This window comes from Neovison vison, chromosome 2 (assembly GCF_020171115.1).
Source record: "Neovison vison isolate M4711 chromosome 2, ASM_NN_V1, whole genome shotgun sequence".
NCBI classification, from domain to species: Eukaryota; Metazoa; Chordata; class Mammalia; order Carnivora; family Mustelidae; genus Neogale; species Neogale vison.
The window spans coordinates 24,568,210-24,589,949 of record NC_058092.1 but is presented as its reverse complement, the minus strand read 5'-3'; the positions used below and the strand labels follow the sequence as shown (position 1 = coordinate 24,589,949).

At 41.8% G+C, this 21,740-nt stretch overlaps 1 protein-coding gene across 3 annotated transcripts; it reads left to right on the top strand.

Annotated features, from left to right (window-relative positions):
- The first annotated feature begins 336 nt into the window (after positions 1-336).
- Positions 337-20,898, top strand: ZBTB8OS (zinc finger and BTB domain containing 8 opposite strand). 3 transcript variants are annotated; one of them, XM_044237699.1, is made up of 7 exons: positions 337-558; positions 14,075-14,099; positions 14,374-14,495; positions 14,716-14,798; positions 15,774-15,826; positions 17,058-17,094; positions 19,760-20,898. In XM_044237699.1, the coding sequence occupies exons 1-7, from the start codon at positions 426-428 to the stop codon at positions 19,844-19,846; spliced, it is 540 nt and encodes a 179-aa protein (XP_044093634.1). In that variant the 5' UTR covers positions 337-425; the 3' UTR covers positions 19,847-20,898. The 3 variants fall into 3 exon arrangements, with proteins under 3 accessions (XP_044093634.1, XP_044093637.1, XP_044093635.1); XM_044237702.1 differs by lacking the exon at positions 337-558 and adding an exon at positions 620-638; XM_044237700.1 differs by lacking the exon at positions 337-558 and adding an exon at positions 1,250-1,267.
- The last annotated feature ends 842 nt before the right edge of the window (positions 20,899-21,740 follow it).

Sequence of the window (21,740 nt, the reverse complement as noted above, 5' to 3'; positions counted from 1 at the left end):
GGGAGTGCGACCGCCGGGTCACGTGACAAGTTTAGTCCGCACTCTCCAGGGGGCAGCCATTTTCTTAAAGGCTTTTCATCTCCAGATACTGTGAAAGTACTGAGATGAGAAATATAGGATGCTTTTGAGTCTAGTTAACAACCCCGGGAGTAAGGCGGAAAGAAAAGGCTTCTAAACACTCAGAAACAGGGTGTCTAGTTCAAGTCTCTCCATTTTCTTTTTCCTTAGTTCTTAGGACGGATGAAGCAAATACAGAAAATAGGGCCTAAGCCTATTAAAGATGTGCTCCCAGTGGCGGGCCGAAGATAGAAGTCTTAGAGTATAAAGTACAGCTGAGAGAATGGAGTCCTGGTCCTTTAAGGGGGCGTGCCGACGGTGGGCGGAGTCTAGGGCGGAAGTTATAAATTAGGGCCGAAGTCCGGCTAATGAAGGGCGGAAGTAGAGTGTCTAGTGTTGCAATTATGGCGCAGGAAGAGGAAGATATTCGGGATTACAATTTGACTGAAGAGCAGAAGGCGATCAAGGCCAAATATCCCCCAGTCATTCGGAAGTACGAGTGTGAGTAGGTGGCTCACTTCTGCCATCCCCTGTCTCCTTGCTCAGGTCTTCCGGCCTCGCCAGCCGTTTTACCTCATAAGGTGCTTCAGGCTTGATGCCATTTCGCCCTGTATTATAGGTCCTTGTCGGGGGGATGCTGAGGAAAAAAGCCCAATAGTCTGAGAGTCGGGAACCTGGGCTGCCACATTTACAGTCTCTTGAACTCTTTCTACATTTACCTAGTCACATTACCTTGTGGGAATTTTACCAGCGTATTCGTTCTAAAGACAACAGTATTTTCAAGCGTTTGCCGGGTTGTCGCCGGTAGGTATCTCCAGCTGTAGGGTGATGAGAGTGTGGTTACGTTAGAGGACTTAGAAAGTTGAGTAGGAAACTTACAACTTGGTGTTTTACCTGGATTGTGTTTTTAGCAAAAAGATCTGTTTTTGCCATAAGCAGCTTAGTAATTTAAGGCAAATACATAACCTCTCTTTGCCCCTTAGTTCCTTTATCTGAGGAGTAAATGAGATAATAAACTTGAACGTATAGTGCAGATTCTTTTTTTTTAAAGATTTCATTTATTTATCTGACACACAGAGAGAGATCACAAGTAGGCAGAAGGCAGCCAGAGAGGAGGAAACCGGCTCCCTGCTGAGCAGAGAGCCTGAAGTGGGGATCCATCCTAGGATCCTGAGACCATGACCTGAGCCGAAGGCAGAGGCTTAACCCGGTGAGCCACCCAGGCACCCCTTTAGTGCAGATTCTGATCTTCTATATAAATGTTCAGCTATCCTCCCTAAAGGTTGCTATGGTTTGGGGAGCACAAATATGACTTTTATTTTTCTCTTATTTTATTTTAATAAAGATTCTATTTATTTATTTGACAGAGATGGCGAGAGAGGGAACACAAGAAGGGGAGTGGGAGAGGGAGAAGCACGCTTCCAAAGAGCAAGAAGCCTGATGCGGGACTAGATCATAGGACCCTGAGATCATGACTTGAACCGAAGGTAGAGGCTTAACCGACTGAGCCACCCCAGTGCCTCTGTAGAGTTTAGTTACCATGGCATACTGGGTTCTGAACCCACATATCTCCCTAGCTCATTTCTCTCTTAAAAATAGTTTCTTTAGGGGCACCTGGGTGGCTCAGTGGGTTAAAGCCTCTGCCTTCGGCTCAGGTCGTGATCCCAGGGTCCTGGGATCGAGCCCCGCATCGGGCTCTCTGCTCAGCAAGGAGCCTGCTTCCTCCTCCCTCTCTCTCTGCCTGCCTCTCTGCCTACTTGTGATCTCTATCTGTCAAATAAAATAAATAAAATCTTTAAAAAAAAATAGTTTCTTTAGGGGCACCTCGGTGGTTCAGTGGGTTAAAGCCTCTGCCTTTGGCTCAGGTCATGATCCCAGGGTCCTGGGATTGAGCCCCGCATCGGGCTCTGTGCTCATCGGGGAGCCTGCTTCCTCCTCTATCTCTCTGCCTGCCTCTCTGTCTACTTGTGATCTCTGTCAATTAAATAAATAAAAATCTTTAAAAAACAAACAAAAACCCTACTAACTCGTACCCCTAATAGCAACTGCTCAACTAACCAATATAAATGGAAAAAATAGTTTTTTCAAAGATTTTATTTATTAAAGAGAGAGAGAGAGCACTTGCGTGAGAGGGAAGGGGATGAGCAGAGGGAAATGGAGAAGCCTACTCCCCACTGAGCAGGGAGCCCTACTGGGGGCTCCATCCGATTACCTGAGCCAAAAGCAGCGACTAACCAACTTAGCCACCTAGGCGCCCCTTGAAAACAGTATTTAAAAATTACTTTCAATAAGTATTGTATATGATGCAAAGAGTATAACAGGTATGCAGTGTGTAAGTCTTTCTTTCAGCCCTGATCCCCAGCCATCTAGTCTTAACTCTCCGTGTCAATGTCAACAGTCCTTACCATTTTCTTTATGTATACAGGCAAAGCTGTTACAACATTTGCTTAATCAATTTCCAGTTGATAGACCTTTATGTTATTTCTATCTAGTCTTTCATTGTTAGAAACAATGAGGCAGGGAATATGCTTGTGCATCTGTTGTTTGCACATGTGCAAGTATATCTGTAAACTTCCAGAAGTTACTGCTTTATCAAAGGATAGGTACATTTTTAATTTTAACGGTTTTTGTTAAATTGATCTCCAGTGTGGTTATGCCAATTTATATTCTCACTGGCATTGTATGAGCATGCCTCTTTCCTCACACTTCTACCCATTTACTGCATGACCATACTTTTTGGTCTGTTCCAATTTAAATATCTTGTCATGTCAGTTGCATTTTTTAAAAAGATTTTATTTATTTATTTTTCAGGGAGAGAGATCACAAGTAGGCAGAGAGGCAGGCACAGAGAGAGGGGGAAGCAGGCTCCCCACTGAGCAGAGAGCCTGATGCAGGGCTCCATCCAAGGACCCTAAGATCATGGCCTCAGCGGAAGTCAAGAGGCTCAATCCACTGAGCTACCCAGGCGCCCCTGCACTTTTTATTTGTTAAATGAGGTTGAACATACTTCTATATGTGTGGAGGTATTTGTATGTCCCCTTCTGGGATGCATACGTTCATATTCTTACCATTTTTTCTATTGGGTTGTTTTTGTTGTGTGTGTGTGTGTGTTTTTAACACTGTAGAAATTTATTTTTATTTATTTATTTTTTAAAAGTTTTATTTATTTCTTTATTTGACAGAGAAAGAGATCACAAGTAGGCAGAGAGGCAGGCAGAGAGAGAGAGGAGAAAGCAGGCTCCCTGCCGAGCAGAGAGCCCGATGCGGAACTCGATCCCAGGACCCCGAGATCATGACCTGAGCTGAAGGCAGTGGCTTAACCCACTGAGCCACCCAGGCGCCCCTGTAGAAATTTATTTTTATGTAGTGAAATTTATCAACTCTTTTTATGGCTTGTGGGAAGTCATACTTAGGAAGGCTTTGCCCCTCCTGAAAATGTAAAATAATCTTCTGTGTTTTCTCTTAGCACATTTGGAAATGAGAACCTTTTTTTTTTTTTTTTAAAGTAAGCTCTACACCCAGTGTGGGACTTGAACTCAACGTCCTGAGATGAAGAGTTGCATGCTCTATGAACTGAGCCAGCCAGGTGCCCCTGGAAATAAAAACTTTTATTGAAGTAATATATGTACTAAGAGTGCATATATCATAAGTGTATGTTCACAAACTGAATACACCTGTATAGCTAGTGACCAGATGGATAAACATTATTACAGCAGGGGCGCCTGGGTGGCTCAGTCGTTAAGCGTCTGCCTTCAGTTCAGGTCATGATCCCAGGGTCCTAGGATAGAACGCTGCATTGGGCTCTCTGCTCGGCAAGAGGCCTGCTTCTCCCTTTCCCACTCCCCCTGCTTGTGTTTCTTCTCTCGCTGTGTCTCTCTCTGTCAAATAAATAAATAAAATCTTAAAAAAAAATTGTAGCATCCCAGCAGCCCATCTCATGCTCCTTTCCAATCACCACCATTCTCTCTATTCCCATTAGCCGGACTTTTTTTTTTTTTTTTTAATTTTTAAAGATTTTATTTATTTATTTGACACACACAGAGAGAGAGGTCACAAGTAGGCAGAGAGGCAGGCAGAGAGAGAGGGGGAAGCAGCTCTCCGCTGAGCAGAGAGCCTGATGCGGGGCTTAATCCCAGGACCCCGGATCATGACCCAAGCCGAGGGCAGAGGATTAACCCACTGAGCCACCCAGGTGCCCCTAAGATTTTATTTTTAAGTAATTTCTACACCCAACGTGGGACTTGAACTCACAACTCCTAGATCAAGACTTTCACCCTCCACCAGCTAAGCCAGTCTGGAGGCCCCTGCCCCCATTGGCCTGACTTTTAACATCATAGATTAGCTTTGCCTGTTTTTGTACATTATATAAATGGAATTATACAGTATGTATTTCTTTCTGTCTGTCTCTCTCTCTCCACATACCCTACATGGAGCTCAGACTCACAACCCAGAGATCAAGAGTCACATGCTCTATTGATTGAGTCAGCCAGGCACGCCCAGTATGTCTTCCTTTGTGTTGGCTTTTTCTTGCTCATATTTGTGAGACCTATATTTTTGTTGATAGTTATAGATTATTCTTGTTTCTAGTATTTTTTTTTAACATTTTAAACTTGAATATACCAGAATTAGAGTAAGGTAGAAATTAAGTATCTGATTTAATTGTTTTCCAGATGACTTACCAGATGTTCTGACTTTGTTTCTTCAGCGTCTGTCTTTTCTCCTGTGATTGGGCCATCTTTATTATATACAGAATTCCCCTGCCTATATTTAGGTCTGTAGCTGGACCTAACTGTTTTATTCCTTTGTTCTGTTTCTCTTTTTATGTGCCAGTGCTGTACTTTTAATTATTGAGGCTTTATTCTGTCTTTTACTATCTTGTAGGACACTCTCCCCTCACTATTTGCCCCTTTCGTGCCATCTTTTAAATTTTTTTTGAGAGAGCGAGACCATGGGGGAGGGGCAGAAGCTGAGAATCTAAGATCTTCAGCAGGCTCCACACCCAGTACAGAGCCCAACATGGGGCTCAATCTCACATCTCATGCCCTGAGATCATGACCTGAGCCGAAATCAAGACGGGATCCTTAACTGACTGAACCACTCGGGTGCCCCCCTGCCCTACTTGCCATTCTTGCTTTTTTTTCTGTATGTAGATAAAATACGAGCTATATATAAATATATACAAAATTAAGGGGATAGTACAATGACGTCCATGTATACATCACTCAGCTTTAGCAATGAAGAACTTGAACTTACATAGCACCTTGACAGAACAGTAATTTTGTAGAGAAATGACAAGACAATGGAAAAGCACTTTGTAATTGTGGGGCAGCCAATTGCGGGAAGATAAATATATGGGGGAACTAATGGAAGATGAGGGCTAGTTGGGAAACTTTATTATGTAGATTACTCTGGTGCTGACTCTGGGTGGATAAGGGTCTAGAATTTTCTCTGATGATTAATTTCTTTCCTTGCTGCTAGGTGATGGGGAGCACCTTTACAAATTTATGTTTTAGGCATATAGTGGGAAAGGCAGAGAGTTTTTCTTGTATCTTCTCTCATTAGTCTTCTGCTCAAAGTAATCTTTGTGACAGAGTGGCATCCTTTCACCTCCTTTCCTATTATTTATTATTATTTTTTAAGTAGGCTCCATGCTAGGCCCTGCATTGGGTATAGAGATTAGTTAAATAAAAACTTTAAAAAAAACCCCACAGATTAAAAAATTACTGTTGGTATTTTTTTCATTCATGTTAATTATGAATTTAGGGAGAATTAAAACTTTAATGTTTATATTAGCTTTTTTCCAGAAATAGGGTATTCAAATCTTATTTTGTGTATCCTGAGGTTATTTTTAGGTATTTCATCTTTTTCTTTCTTTCTTTTTTTTTTTTTTTTTTTGAGTAATCTGTATGCCCAATGTGGACTCAAACTCATGACCCTGAGATCAAGATTGCATGCTCTACCAATAGAGCCAGACAGGCACCCCACATCTTTTTTGTTTCTGATATAAATATAAATGATCCTTTCTTCATGATATCATCTCTGTCTGTCCTGTTATTGATTATAATTGTGAAAGAGCTATTGAGTTGTATAGTTAATTTTTTATACTGCCTTTTTATTACCTTATAGTTAGTATAATTTTTAGTTGATACCCTGGGGCAATCATCTCCTAATTTTTTTCATTGCACACTTTGAATTTTGTATGCTGTATTGTATTACCATAATATATGCATTATAAAACTGTTTTCTTTCCTCTGACACCTTTTTTTTTTTTTTTTTTTAAGATTTTACTAATTAGGGGATAGGCAAAGGGAAAGGGAGAGGGAATCTGGAGCAGACTCTGCACTGAGCACAGAGCCTAACTCGGGGCTCAGTCCCACAACCCTGACATCATGACCTGAGCTGAAATCAAGAATCGGACAGACGCTTAACCAACTGTACCCTCCACCCCCACTACTAATGACATGAAATGGTTTTCCCACATCAGGTGGTTTTCCAATTCTCTGACACCGACTAGGTGTCCATCAGTTCAATTCAGTTCTGACACTAACTTCCCAGAATTAGCACAGACCCCACTGGTTACGGCCTCAGTCTTCCATAGGACTGCACCCACAGATACCTACCCTTATGCCTAGCCAGTTGGAATTTCTGATGTTCCCACGTGTCCCTTCCGCCCTTCTTTGGGCTCAGGTTCAGTAATTTGCTACAACAATTCATGAACTCAGGTAAATGCTTTACTTGACGGTCAAATGGCGGCCATGCACTGGGCAAGGTCTGCCGAGAGGGGCTTGGAGTTTCCATATGCCCTCTGGGCATGTCATCCTTTTAGCACCTTGCTGAGTTCACCAATGGCTGTTCTCCAGATCTCTTTTAAGAGATATAGACTCTTTAAGAGTCTATAGCTCAGACTCCTATTCCACAGGCCAGACAAGCCATTCGTGGTGAGGGGGTGGGGCTGAAAGTTCCCACTATTTAATCCTGTGTTTCATCCTCCTAGTCACTGCACCATGCTAAGGCTATGTAGGAGCCCTAGCCTCAGTAACCTCAATAACATAGACTCAGCTGTGGACAGAAGGGGACAATTAATGAATACCAAGACACTCCTATCACCAAGGAAAAGCCAAGGATTTTAGGAGCTTGCCAGAAACCAGGGACAAAGACCAAATATATTTTTTTATTATACCACAAAAACATTCAGTAAATGCAGCAATTAAAAATGAGAGCAGTTGGGGCGCCTGGGTGGCTCAGTGGGTTAAGCCTCTGCCTTCGGCTCCAGTCATGATCTCAGAGTCCTGGGATCGAGTCCCACATCAGGCTCTCTGTTTGGTGGGGAGCCAGCTTCTCTTCTCTCTCTCTCTCTCACTGCTTGTGATCTCTCTGTCAAATAAATAAATAAAACCTTAAAAAAAAAGAATGAGAGAAGAAAGAAAGATAGTTTAAACTTTTTCATTTGTTGAACAACAAAAAAACCTTTTGCTCAAAAATCCTGTTAATATTTTTATGGTATATTTCATGATTGTATCTATGGAGAGGATCATATATATATATATATTTTTAAAAGATTTTATTTATTTATTTGACAGAGAGAGATCACAAGCAGGCAGAGAGGCAGGCAGAGAGAGAGAGGAGGAAGCAGGTTCCCCGCTGAGCAGAGAGCCCGATGCGGGCCTCAATCCCAGGACCCTGAGATCATGACCTGAGCCGAAGGCAGCGGCTTAACCCACTGAGCCACCCAGGCGCCCGAGAGGATCATATATTTATATGAGTTCCATTAATCTGTTTCCTAATAATTGAACCTTGGCATTCTAGGAATAGATCCCACTTGGTCATACTGGATTCCACTTGACAGCATTTTGCGCAGCCTTTGAACTGATGTAATGTGAGATTAGTCTGTGTTATCTCCCAGTTTCATTTCTTTCCACAGACAGCCCACAGACCTCCCCACATGCTTCTCCTGTAGCTCTCTTTTTCCTTTTAGACCCAGCATAGTTGTCATCTCATGTATTCATTCAGCAATATAATTGAACACCTGTTGTGTATTGGGCACTGAGCAGAAATGGGGAATAAGAGAATGAGCAAACAGATTCAGATCACCCTTAGTCTCTTGGCTCTTACAGGCTCTTATTTCCTTTAGGATTTTTTTTTTTTTAAGATTTTATTTATTTATATGACAGAGAGAGATCACAAGTAGGCAGAGAGGCAGGCAGAGTGAGGGGGGGAAACAGGCTCGCTGCTGAGCAGAGAGAGCCCAATGTGGGGCTCGATCCTAGGATGCTGGGATCATGGCCTGAGCTGAAGGCAGAGGCTTTAATCCACTGAGCCACCCAGGCGCCCCTCCTTTAGGAATTCTTAACTGAACCTCTCTGTCCAAGTTAAATTTATTTCCTGTTCTCGTCCATAGTTTTCAGTTCTCCAAGTGTGGTCCTTGCACTGCCAGGGTTTCCAAGACCCTTTCAGAGAATCTGTGATGTCAAAACTGCTTTCATAATAATACTGAGATATTCGTTCTTTTACTGTGTTGCTATTTGTGCTGATGGTGCAGAAGCCTTGGAAGGGGGAAAACTGTCCCTTGAGTACAGGCTGAAGCTGCCGCACCTAACTGTGCTGGAAGTCACTTTATTCCTTACCACCGTGTACTTAAAACTAAAAGAAAAAGTCATTTTGACTTAAAGATGTCCTTGAATGAGTAAAGACTATCAATTCTATTAAATCTTGACCACTGAGTACATGTCTTTTTAATATTCTGTGAAACAAAATGAAAATTATGCATAAAGTATTTCTGCTGGTTGTCAAATATTGACGATTACCTTGAGGAAAAGAGCCTGCATAATTGAGTTGTGAGCTGGGTTTTTGTGTGCGTTTTTGTTTTTCAGGAAGCACCTGTTGCTTTTGTTGTTGTTTCTCTCTCCAAAGAATGAATGACTGAAAGATACAGTATTGTTGCTCAGACAGGGGTATTTGGCAGATAATTTCTTTAAAGTGCTGTCACAAAATAATACAATATTTGTTGGCAATGATAAAATTCAAAAAAATTTTTTTTAAAGATTTTATTTATTTATTTGAGAGAGAGCATGAGGAGGGAGAAGGTCAGAGGGAGAAGCAGACTCCCCATGGAGCAGGGAGCCTGATGGGGGACTTGATCCCAGGACTCCCAGATCATGACCTGAGCTGAAGGTAGTCGCTTAACCAACTGAGCTACCCAGGCACCCAAAATTCAAGGTTTTGGGTGAAATTCGGATTTTGGAAAACTTGTATCTACCATCATGAGCTTGACAGTTTCTCAGTAATTAAAGATCTTTCTGATGAGATTGATGGTTATATTTACAAATATATATGTATATGTAATATTCTGTAAAATTAAATATATCAACATTATCTGTACAAATCAATGAAGTGGTTTGTTTTTTTAAAAAAAGATTTTATTTATTTATTTGACAGAGGGAGAGAGACTGCGAAAGAGGGAACACAAGCAGGGGGAGTGGGAGAGGGAGAAGCAGGCTTCCCACTGAGCGAGGACCCCAGTGCCCCGGACCCTGAGACCATGACCTGAGCTGAAGGCAGACGCTTAACAACTGAGCCACCCAGGCGCGCCAAACTTGTTTTTTTTGTTTTTCTTTTTTAAAGATTTTATTTATTTGAGGGGTGCCTGGGTGGCTCAGGTGGTTGAGCATATGTATTCAGCTCAGGTCATGATCTCCAAGGCCTGGGATTGAGGCCCACATCAGGCGCCCATCTCAGTGGGGAGTCTGCTTTTCCCTCTCCCTCTGCCTCTCCCAGTACACGTTCCCTCTCCCTCTCTCTAATGAATAAATAAAATCTTTAAAAAAAAAAGGATTTTATTTATTTGAGAGACTTTGGGGGAGAGAGAAAGAGAGAGAATGAGCTGGGGGGAGGGGTAGAGAGAGAGGGAGAAGCGGACTCCCTGGTGAGCAGGGAGCCCAATGCAGGACTCCATCCAGGGACCCCGGGATAACGACCTGAGCTGAAGGCAGCTGCTTACCCGCTTAACCAACTGAGCCACCCAGGTGCCCCGAAATGGTATTTTTCAGAGGACCAGTGCTTTGATGTTACATAGTCAGGCACAAATTGGAGCCATTCTAGGCACAAGGTAGAGCAATGGATTTTAATACTACAGAGCACATGTTACAGAGCACAAAAAGTTCATTGTCACAGCTCAAAATCCACATTGCAACTAACCTTTTAAAAACCAGCATATTTTAAGGGCACCGGGGTGGCACAGTTGGTTAAGTGTCTAACTCTTGGTTTTGGCTCAGGTTGTGCTTTCAGGGTTGTGAGATAAAGCACTGAGTGGAGCTGTGAACTCAGCATGACATCTCCTTAAGACTCTCTCCCTCCCCACTGTGCACTCACTCTCTTTCTCTCAAATAAATAAATCTTTAGAATAAATTAAAAGAAATAAAAAACTAACATGTTTCTAGTTTTGGTGTAACATCAAGGAAAACTATATCTCATTTTTTTGAAGAGCTATTAAGACACTCCTCCTTTTACACAAATAGATACGTACATGTATTTATCACTGGAGTATGTTATACATTGGATTGTAACCAAACTCTAGTCAGGCTATAGGACATTTCCATCACCTTACGTTCATTTTATGTATGTACTTCAACTAAATCAATACACTGAAGTCAGATATTAAAAATACTTGCAGAAACAGTCGCACTCGTCTCACTAAAATTTGGGGGAAATGTTATTTTTCATAACGATATGCAATATAAAATAGTTTTATTTTAAAAAAGTCTTATTTGTAAGTAATCTCTATCCCCAGTGTGGAGTTCAAACTTATAAAAGCTTACAAGAATTGCATGTTCTACTTACTAAACCAGTCAGGTGCATTATTTTTAAATGATTAAGTATTTGAAAGTTTTTCAGTTAAAATTTCTGGTATTATCATGACCTGAGCGGAAGGCAGGTGCTTAACTGAGGCACCCAGGCATCCCAATTGTTGTTGTTATAGTTTTTAAATTAAGGTTTACATAAATATAGTAAAAGGGCTTGGATCTTAAGCATAAAGTCCAGTAGGTTTTCATAAGCAGAGGCCCTTGGCTTGCTCAGTCTCAGAGCATGCCGCTCTTGATCTCAGAGTTGTAAGTTCGAACCCCACAATGGGTCTAGAGATTCATTAAAAATGTTTTTAAAAAGTTTTGCAAATAAATATGTACATGTATTTATCATTCCAGTATGTTATACATTGGATTGTAACCAAACTCTAGTCAGGCTATAGAACATTTCCATCACCCTAGAAAATTCCCTTTTACTTTTTTCCTATAAGCCCCCACATCCTTACTTGGAGGCAGACAGTTTGGATTTCTATCACCAGAACTTAATTTTGCCTGTTTTAAGAGTTCCACGCAAGTGGATCCCCATGGTGTGGATTCTTTTATGCTAGCGGCTTCACTCAGTATCAGAAATAAACTCTGCTGGACATTAAAGTGGTGGATGGGGTTTTATTCAGTAACTGGAGTAGGAGAAAGAGTTGAGCTCCATTCCGAATTGCACAGAGGTGATGGGACCTTTTAAAGGGCAAATGTAGAAGAGGGGAGAGCTCAGTAGAGTCAGAGAAATGAAAAATTCCAAAATGTTAGGCTGTAAATTCAGTTAGGCCTGCAGTATTTGGTAGCAAGCAGTTACCAAAGTTCAATTCTATCCTCCCACCGGGACTGGGAGTCCTTCCCGATGATTACATTTTTTAAAAGAATGGCTGTAGAGTCCTGAAGAAAGACCCTGCTGGGTTGTAGAGATAAATATTCACTGTTGTAAGCCCTTTTTATTAAATGCTGTAAGAAAGGGAGGTGAAGAGCCTATTGTCAGGTTTTGGCTGGAACAAACAGTAACTAATTCTGGCTGTGTAGCGCTTTCTCCAGCAGGTCATCGTCTAACGTGCTCTGGCCAGAGTGATTCTAGAACAAGGCTTACTTATGCTGTTAGAAGCCCACTTGTGGCTCAAGTTTGATCCCTCTTGGCACAGGGATTTTGGATAGAGGTATTAGGTGCTGAGAGTTGTGCACTTTTCTTTCTTTCTCTTTAAAGATTTTTATTTATTTATTTGACAGATAAAGATAACAAGCAGGCAGAGAGAGAGAGGAGGAAGCAGGCTCCCCACTGAGCAGAGATCTTGATGTAGGGCTTGATCCCAGGACCTTGGGATCATCACCTGAGCCAAAGGCAGAGGCTTAACCCACTGAGCCACCCAGGCGCCCCTGCAGTTTTCATTTAACATTTTTGAGATTCATGTTAATGCATGAGTCAGTAGCTTGCACTGTTTTATCACTGAGCAGTACTGCCTTGTGCCTTCGTTTATCTGTTCTTCTCTTGGTGGATATTTGGTGTTTACTTTGGGGGAATAAGTTGCTGGGAGCATTCTGGACACAGGCGTTTGTTTCTATAGGGTTAATACCTGTCATTTTCTTTTAACTTGTTTATCACCTCTCCTTCTAGACTGAACATTCTATTATCCTAAGTGGGAAGAACTGATTAAAGTCATGATACCAGTGAAGAATAGACTGCGAAATGTTGAGAGAACAGATCCAGTGGGAGTTTGTGATAGGAGTGGTTGGGTATTCCTGTGGGGATATCAGGAAAAAGCTCACAAACATAGAGTTTACTTTCTGAAACTGCTTTATTAGCCAGGGGTATTATTGAGGAGTTCTTTAAATGAAAGAAATTAACAAATAAAAAACTTGGCTCTTTATTTTATTTTATTTTTTTTAAGATTTCATTTATTTATTTATTTGTCAGAGAGAGAGAGAGAGTATGCACAAGCAGGTAGAGTGGCAGGCAGAGGTGGAGAGAGAAGCAGGCTCCCTGCTGAGCAAGGAGCCCGATGTGGGACTCGATCCCACGATGCTGGGATCATGACCTGAGCCGACTAAGCCACCCAGGTGTCCCCTTGGCTCTTATTTCAAAGAGACAAACCTATTTTGTATAGGATTTGATTAGCTGTTCATGAAAAGGTGAGACAGAGAAATCTGGAATTTTATATCTTTGTTGATGATGTAGTTCCTAGAATTTTGATCATTCACAGAGCAGATATTTAGAAGAGATACTGATTTGTTTTGTTGAGGAAAAGTAATGTCAGGAAATGGTATTATTGAGTTATACTAATGTATTAGCCACTTTAGATCACCTAGAGCCTCCTGGCCCTGCTGCCTTCTAGAAATTGTCATTTATATACCAATCTTGACTTTTGAAAAAGTAGCCTTTAACAAAGCAATTAACTTTCTTATGTAAATGGATAGCAAAAGGTGAGGTTTGTGCCATATTTTCTTTTTTTTAAGTGATTTTTTTCAAAGATTTTATTTATTTATTAGAGAGAGAGAGAACACAAGCAGGGGGAACAGGAGGCAGAGGGAGAAGCAGGCTTCCTGGCTACAGGAGGCCCAGTGCGGGACTCAATCCTAGGAACCTGAGCCGAAGGCAGATGCTTAACTGACTGAGCCACCCAGGCATCCGTGCCCCACATTTTCTTGCCTTTGAAGGACAATTTTTAAATTAAATTAAATTTTGGGACGCCTGGGTGGCGCAGTTGGTTGGGCGACTGCCTTCGGCTCAGGGCGTGATCCTGGAGTCCCGGGATCGAGTCCCACATCAGGCTCCCAGCTCCATGGGGAGTCTGCTTCGCTCTCTGACCTTCTCCTCGCTCATGCTCTCTCTCACTGTCTCTCTCAAATAAATAAATAAAATCTTTAAAAAAAAAAAAAGATCTAGTTTCCTTTGATAAATTAAATTAAATTTTTTTTTATGTGAGAGGGAGAGAAAATGAGTGGGGCTGGGGGAGGGGCAAAAGGAAGGGGAGGAGCAGGCTCCCCACTAAGTGGGGAGCACAACGCAGGGGCTCCATCCCAGGACCCTGGGTTTATGACCTGAGCTGAAAGCAGCCACCCAACCAACTGAGTCACCCAGGCGCCCCAAAGGATAATGTTCTTAATAATGAACTAGAACTTCTTGTGATTTGCAAGTCAAGTTTAATGACATATGTGTTTTTCCCTCTCTCCCTCAGATTTGGATCATACAGCAGATGTCCAGTGAGTACACCTGCAATTTATGCCTTTGAAATCGTGTTCTTAAATAGGAAGGCTGACGTTTTAATCTTGATGTCCCTAGTTTTAATTCTCTCTTCCTATTTTGGTTCCTTTACAACATGAAAATGATAGTTTAAAAGAACCCAGTTTCTGTGCCATTAGATTGATTGAGGCCTTTGGATTTGTACTTATCATGCTGATTTTATTTTGACCTTGCTGTCAAGTTTTCTTTCTTGCTGTAGATTTTATTACACAGGGCATGAATGTATTTCTTTAGGTTACATGCGTGGGGAGATACTCTGGAGGAAGCATTTGAACAATGTGCAATGGCCATGTTCGGTTACATGACAGATACTGGGACTGTGGAGCCCCTGCAGACAGTAGAAGTAGAAACCCAAGGTAACCAGTTATTTCCAGGGAAGAAATTGTCATGCAAATGTGCAGTGTTCTATATAACTTAAGTACATTTTCACAATAAGAACAATAAAATTAATTGTGAGCCTGTTCTTCCTCTTCCAGCTAGCCTAATAAATTCCTTCCACTTCTAAATTCAAGCAAGTTTTTAGAGACTAGAATTATTAAATGTCATACTATCATGATCCTTCTTGATTCTGTATAGGAGATGACTTAGAATCCCTTCTATTTCACTTTTTGGATGAGTGGCTTTATAAGTTCAGTGCTGATGAATTCTTCATACCCCGGGTAAGCAAGGGTTTTTCTTTTTTACTGAGCAAATGGGTTCTTAATTCAGATTTTAAAAGAAAAATGATTGAGAATAGAACATGTGATGCAAAACCAAGCCAAAAAGAATATATAAGATGATATTGATTTGCAGAATATAGGGACTTCTTGGTTAACCTGACTTTGCGTATGTATATGCATTTTCTAATTTTTAGATTTGTTACCGTATCCTTGTCAGTAACCAGGATTATGCAGTAAGAATGCACCTGCTATCTTCACCTACACTTTTTATGTCTCCCAAGTTTGAACTATATTTATGTCCATCCGTATGTTCCTTTGTCCCATGTGAAATTTAGTAGCTGTGCCATGTTGGCCTAAATTTAAAAATTGTTCTCAGCTTTTCGTAACATGACAAAGGAAAAAGCCAAATGGAGATTGCTTGTTGCCATCCACCTCAAAGAGGGAACCCTCTCCAACATCACTGTTAACCTAACACACAGGGCCCTCCCTGCTTCCACACCCCTCCATTCTGTCCCTTCCCAGCCCCACTACGTACCCTCTTCTGACTGGTCACTTGTCCTACAAAGGTCAAGAACCTACAGTATTACTTACAAATGGGCTGAGAATGATTGAAATCCTGTATCATCCTATTCTGTTTTACAGAGAAATTTCTTGATTCATGTTTTTAGATTGTATATTTTTTCAAGTATATTTCCCTCAAATATTTAAAAAAAAAAGCCCTTATTTCCTTGAAATATAGTTCACTTGTTCTACCTTAGTTAACATTTTCATTTTCTTTGCTTCAGAGAAATCATATGCTGTTATTTTCTAGGAAAAGGGATAACCTAGACATATTTTCATAAGTTTAAAGTATAATTGGTATACAATATTATATTAGTTTCAGTTTACAGCATAGTGTTTTGACAATTATTAGATATGTTTTAGTAGATGGTCTGTTATGAACATTTTTTTAAATTAATTCTTTTTCCTCTTTAGGAAGTGAAAGTACTTCACATTGATCAAAGAAATTTCAAATTACGGTCAATTGGGTATGTTTTGAAAATCTTTTTGTGCTCACTTTGGCAGCGCATATATGCAGATCTTTTCAGTAGGAAGTCATGAAGGTTGTTAAAATTCTTCACTGAACCTAGTATGCAGGAAGACAAATATAAAATCAGAGGTCCAGTCTCATCTCAGTGGAGTTCTGTAGGTTAAGCTGTGTGAGCCCTAGGAGCAAGGGCTTTGGTCCTCATCTTTGGAGGACCAGAAATTTGACAGAACAAAGTTGATACTGGTTCTCGAACCTGATTACCAATTTATTGATTTTTAGCATAAAAGGTTTTTGTGTGCGGGCGCCTGGGTGGCTCAGTGGGTTAAAGCCTCTGCCTTCAGCTCAGGTCATGATTCCAGCGTCCTGGGATGAGCCCCTCATCAGGCTCTCTGCTCAGCAGGGAGCCTGCTTTCTCCTCTCTGCCTGCTTCTGCCTGCTTGTGATCTCTGTCTGTCAAATAAATAAATAATATCTTTAAAAAAATTTTTTTGTGTGTGTGTGAAGCCTGGCTTGGTGACATGAAGCACTGATGCTTCCTTCTCGTAGATCTTCACACCTGGACTCTGTTCAAAGTGGTTCCTTCTATTAACAAATTATACTTTTCCTTCCAGAGATTGCAAACACTTGATTAGATCTCTTTGATTGGACTTGGTGTTTCCCAAATCTCTTCAGTCACTTAAGGATATCTTTTAGGTTATTTCTCTATAAAGTCTGTTTTTCCAATTTATGTCAAATTTGATGTGTTTCTTTGTAAAATGAGGTCTTTATTATTTCCCCTCCTTTTCTTTCTTTTTTTTTTTTTAATTTAAAGATTTTATTTATTTGATAGAGAGAAGCACAGTGAGAGAGGGAACACAAACAGAGGAAATGGGAGAGGGAGAAGTAGGCTTCCCAATAAGCAGGGAGCCCAGTGCAGGGCTCCATCCCAGGACCCTTGGATCATGACCTAAGCCAAGGGCAGATTCTTAATGACTGAGCCACCCAGGTGCCCCCACACTTTTTTTTTTAAGGCAACCATCAACCTTGTTGAAATAGCTGTAGCACATATGCCCCTCAGCAGCTCTGTTTACTGGCAATCAAACTGAAATTTGTAGCTTCCTTACCCCTCCCAGCTCTTGTGGCTTTCTCATATCTTAACCACATTTATAAGGTTTATGTTCAAGTATGTAAAGGATAAATAAATATTAAATCTGGGAAGTCTTAATCATGTTTTAATTTTCCTTCTCAAGGTGGGGAGAAGAATTTTCATTGTCCAAGCACCCTCAGGTATGTTTTTAAATCCAACCATTAAAAACATTTTATACTTCCTTACCATAAAGTCAGTATATGATGGTAAACCTCAGTAAGTTCTAATAAATAAATTGGTGTAAAGTCGTAAGTTTTCCTCAGACGTCTCTGACCCTATTATGTCTAAACACTGGGACTTCACACCGCTGACTTGGTAAATTAGGAGTCAGTGCTTGAGTTCTGGGGTCAGGTTTGTTCCAGACTTTTGTGAGACTTCAGAGTCCCTTTGCCTTTTCAAGCTTCGGTGTCTCTCCCTTTAGTGAAGGTGTTGGGCTGGATGTTCTCGCCTTCTACTTTCCGTGCATCTCCACATTCTGTATTTGCCACACTGTATGGCTTTACTCTCTCCCAGTCCAATGTGTGTGGAGGACTAGGGGCAGGCGCATACATGCTTTCTGTAAAGGTCTGAATCATGTTTGAAGCTTCGTGGAACAAGAGTGCTAGAAGAGCAGTATTCAGCTCCCCTGTTGTAACACTGCGGCGACCACAAACACAGACATGAACGACCGTGGTTGTATTCCAATAAACGACATGGACGCTGAAATCTGAATTTCATATCATTTTCAAATGTCATGAGATATTCTCTTGTGGCTTCCCCCCCCCCAAGCCATTCTTGGGGCGCCTGGGTGGCCCAGTTGTTAAGCTTCTGCTTTTGGCTCCTGTCACGATCCCGGAGTCCTGGGATCGAGCTCCGCATCGGGCTGTCTGCTGAGCAGGAACCCTGCTTCTCCCTCTCCCCCTTGCCTTGCTGTGTTCCCTCGCTCACTGTGTCTCTCTCTGTCAAATAATAAATACTTCAAAAAAAAAAAAATTCTTAGTGTGAGGGGCTGTACGAAACCAGGGATCAGGCTGGATTTGGCGCATGATTTGTAGTTTGCTGACCCCTGTGTTGAGGCCAAGGAGGCCTAAATTAGATGAGGGTGACTAAGGACTCCTGGTTGCTTCTAGGAGCTAAAGTACAACATAATGAAGCACAACATAATGAAATGAAGCCTGGTGAGGGATCCTTGGGAGAGAAGCCTTAGAGAAACCAGGAGAGGGGCTGTGTGAATTAGAATACACAAGACACAGTGGAACTTTCTCTTGAACATACCGTGTTTGCGGTGTATATTAGATATCTAAATGGAGAAGTCACATAATAGGCACTTGTCTGTAGGATGACTTGTTCAGGAGCTAGGTAGATCTGGAAACCTCAGTCTGGAAGCCGTCATATTTATAGCCATAGGACTAGATAAGATAACCAAGGAGGGAGGTGTAGATAAGAGAGAGAGAGTATAGAGAAGACTGAGCTCTGGGGCACTAACTTTGGAAAAGATGGAGCCAAAAAGGAAAGGAGGAGAGCCTCATAAGAGGGAGTTAAAGAAGAGGGGAGCCCCAAAGCCAGATATCCAATGCCCTTGAGATTGCTCAGAGGCTGAGTGGGCTGAGGCTTGATGATTGACCATGGAGTTATGAATCAGTGGAAAGATGTGTGGGTCAGAGAGCAAATGAATGAGAGAGAGGGAAGTGGAGGCAGTATATTGAGACAGAGTTTGAGAAAAGGGGAACATATGGCTAGAACAGTAGTAGCCAGAGGGGAATGTGGTAGGGAAGGGAAAGTTTTTTTTTTTGTTTTGTCTTGTTTCAGCAAGGAGGTTTTGTAACACCAGTGTAGGCTCCGTGGAAGTGATCTAGGAACTTGAGGCAAATTGATCATGCTGGAGAGGGAGAGAGTAATTTCAGAGCAAAGACATTAAGTTGGGAAGGCGATAGAGGATAGAATGTCCAGGGTTAAGGGTCAGCCTTCTGATAGGAACAGGGCCGGACAGTTCATTGTAACAGGAGGCAAAGCTCATGTGAGTATAGACTCGGGAGATGGTAGACTGTGGACACTATTTCAGGTGATACCAGTGAGCACAGTGTGTGCTGCCAGAGGCAGAAAGTTGAATTGGATTTAGGTTATGGTCTCACCAGGTAAGGATGGCAGAGGGAGGAAGAGTACAGGTCAGTGCCTTTCAGATCTGTCCGCGAAATTTTCAGATTTCCTTTGTGCTACAGAGCCAGCGGATGCCAGTCACCTATTGCCTGATATATTTTGCACTGCACCGAATTCTTGTATTTTCTTTTCTAGAACAGGAAGGAACTAAGAGGACATTTCATCCTGTGGTTCTGAACCGGGGCAGGGGAAGGGGGATTGTCATGTATCAAACATGGGGAGCGAGAACCCCACAATGCAGAGTGAGTGGGCAGGGGAGGAAAGAAGGGTCTGTGTTCCTAGGGCCCGGGCCACTGCAAGCAGCAGGTCTTGAGGAGGAGCCCTGGGCCAGGCAGTGGGAGAGCTTTGGGCTCCTCCACTCAAGCCATTCGATAAACTGAAAGCAGGGTGCTAGGGAGGTCAGACAGCCTGAGGAGCCAGGTGGAAACAAAGCCAGGGTTGGAGCTGTCGCTTTCACCGTCCAGCCAGCTTGCTTCCCCTGGGCACATGTTGCTTTATTGCCGGAAGAGTGTAGAATGCTACACAAGTAACTACTTGTCTCCTGTGGGTTTTTAGTTTTCAGAATAATGGTAAAATTTGGCCTTTCTGTCAGTTGTCACTAGAGTAAATGATTCTGATTTCGATGTTCACTTTTTCTTTCTTTTTTTTTTTCTCTAACCCCTGCTTTAGGGAACTGAAGTCAAAGCAATAACCTACTCAGCAATGCAGGTCTATAATGAAGAGAAGCCAGAAGTTTTTGTGATCATTGACATTTAAGATATCAAAACACAAACAAAACAAACCGAACCCCCTTCTACGAAGAACTGGTTTTTTTCCTCTTCCTTTTCAGAAGATCCCATGATATAAATTCTACAGTATCTGTTGCTATATGGAGATTTGCAGAAGTTTTTAAAAAAGATTTTATTTATTTGTCAGAGAGTGAGTGAGAACATAAGCGGGAGATCAGCAGAGATGGGCGAGAAGCAGGCTCTCCTAGGACCCCCAGATCATGACCCGAGCCAAAGGCAGACGCTTAACCGACTGAGTCACCCAGGCGCCCTACGAACGGAACTTTTAAAGTCAGAAATGGGACAGCGAGGTGCAGCCTTGGTCTATGTAACCCAGATATTCAGACTTGAAAGAATTCTTCAGGTGGCAAGTATGGCATCTCGTCTCTTAGTTCCCCGCTGTAGGAGCAGGTACTCAGCCCATTCCAGTGGAATGCCGGGTCCCAAAAGGACCGGTAATTTAAGCAGCAGCCCAGAGACTCTGAATCTGCCATACTCTCACCGAATCCGGTCTGAGAAAAATAATAATAATTTGAAAAATCCTTTGACCAGGACTTTGCTTTTACCCCACATTGGTTCTCTCTCACACACACACAGAGACACACATTTTTACATGGGCCTGAATTCACGACCCTGAGATCAAGACCTCAGCTAAGATCAGGAGTCGGATGCTCAAATGACTAAGCCACCCAGGTGCCCCTAACACACACATCTTCTGTATATGCATTGAGAGGTTGTGTTTTACATTCTGCGGGACAGAGCCATCCTGTATTCCACTTGATTTTTATTAGAAATAATTATAGTTTAAAAATTGGGAGACTTACCTAGAAAGAGCTCGGAGTCTCTCTCTCACATTTTAAAAACACTTATGTTGTGTATACTTTACTGATTTCTCATAAGAAAATTTAAACACCCTTACAAACAGGCCTGCCCTTCTCACAGGTAATTTTATATTAAAGCTGCTCTGTGTAGGGACGCCTGGGTGACTTAGTCGTTAAGCATCTGCCCTCGGCTCACATCATGATCCGGGAGTCCTGGGATCGAGTCCTGCATTGGGCTCCTTACTTGGGGGCCTGCTTTTCTCTCTTCCTCTGTCTGCCACTCTTCCTGCTTGTGCTCCCTCTCTCTGTCTGTCAGATAAATAAAATCTTAAAAAAGATAAAAAAGCTGCTGTATTTATATAGTTAGAGAAAAAAACAATTGTTTTTTTTAATTAAGTTCTTCATTGTGGGAAAACCGTGTTAAAAAGATCTGAACCTTTCAAAGGAGGTAACTTAAAATAAAGTGAAACTGTTTTTGTTTCATTTGCTGTGTTACTCTATTCTCTCTTCATTGATTGAGGTATTCTTTGTTGCCACAAGTTTGCAGAACTGCTATTTATTCACACTTCGATGAGAAAAGATTGCCACTGGGTGGTGCCAAATATCATTATAGCATGCTAAACTTGACCTAAGAGGAAGAGATTGTCTGTGAGCTTCCTAAATGTTCTGAGCACTGTAGTATTTTTTGTCTCGGTATTTAACAGAAAGCAGAGGTAATGGGAACTAGGCCAAGAACCATGGTCTGAATAGTAGCTTCAAATGAATACAGAGCAGGCTCGCTGGGATAGTGCTCCTTGACCTTCTTTATTGTTAGGCACATTTTGTAAATTTGAATTGTGGTCCTCCAAGCAGAAATGTCTAGAACTTCTTTACCTTTTGTTAGGATGAATTTCCAGGCTGGCGTGGGGCTCTCTTTTTTTCATGGACTCCTTTGAACATCATGGGCTATTTGGAGTGTCGATTGTGAAAATGAGCGATGGGATACAGGGTAGGAGGAGCTCCTGGGTTATATTAAGCCACGCAGGGTACAAACTTGACCAGGAGAAAAAGAGTAGCTATGCC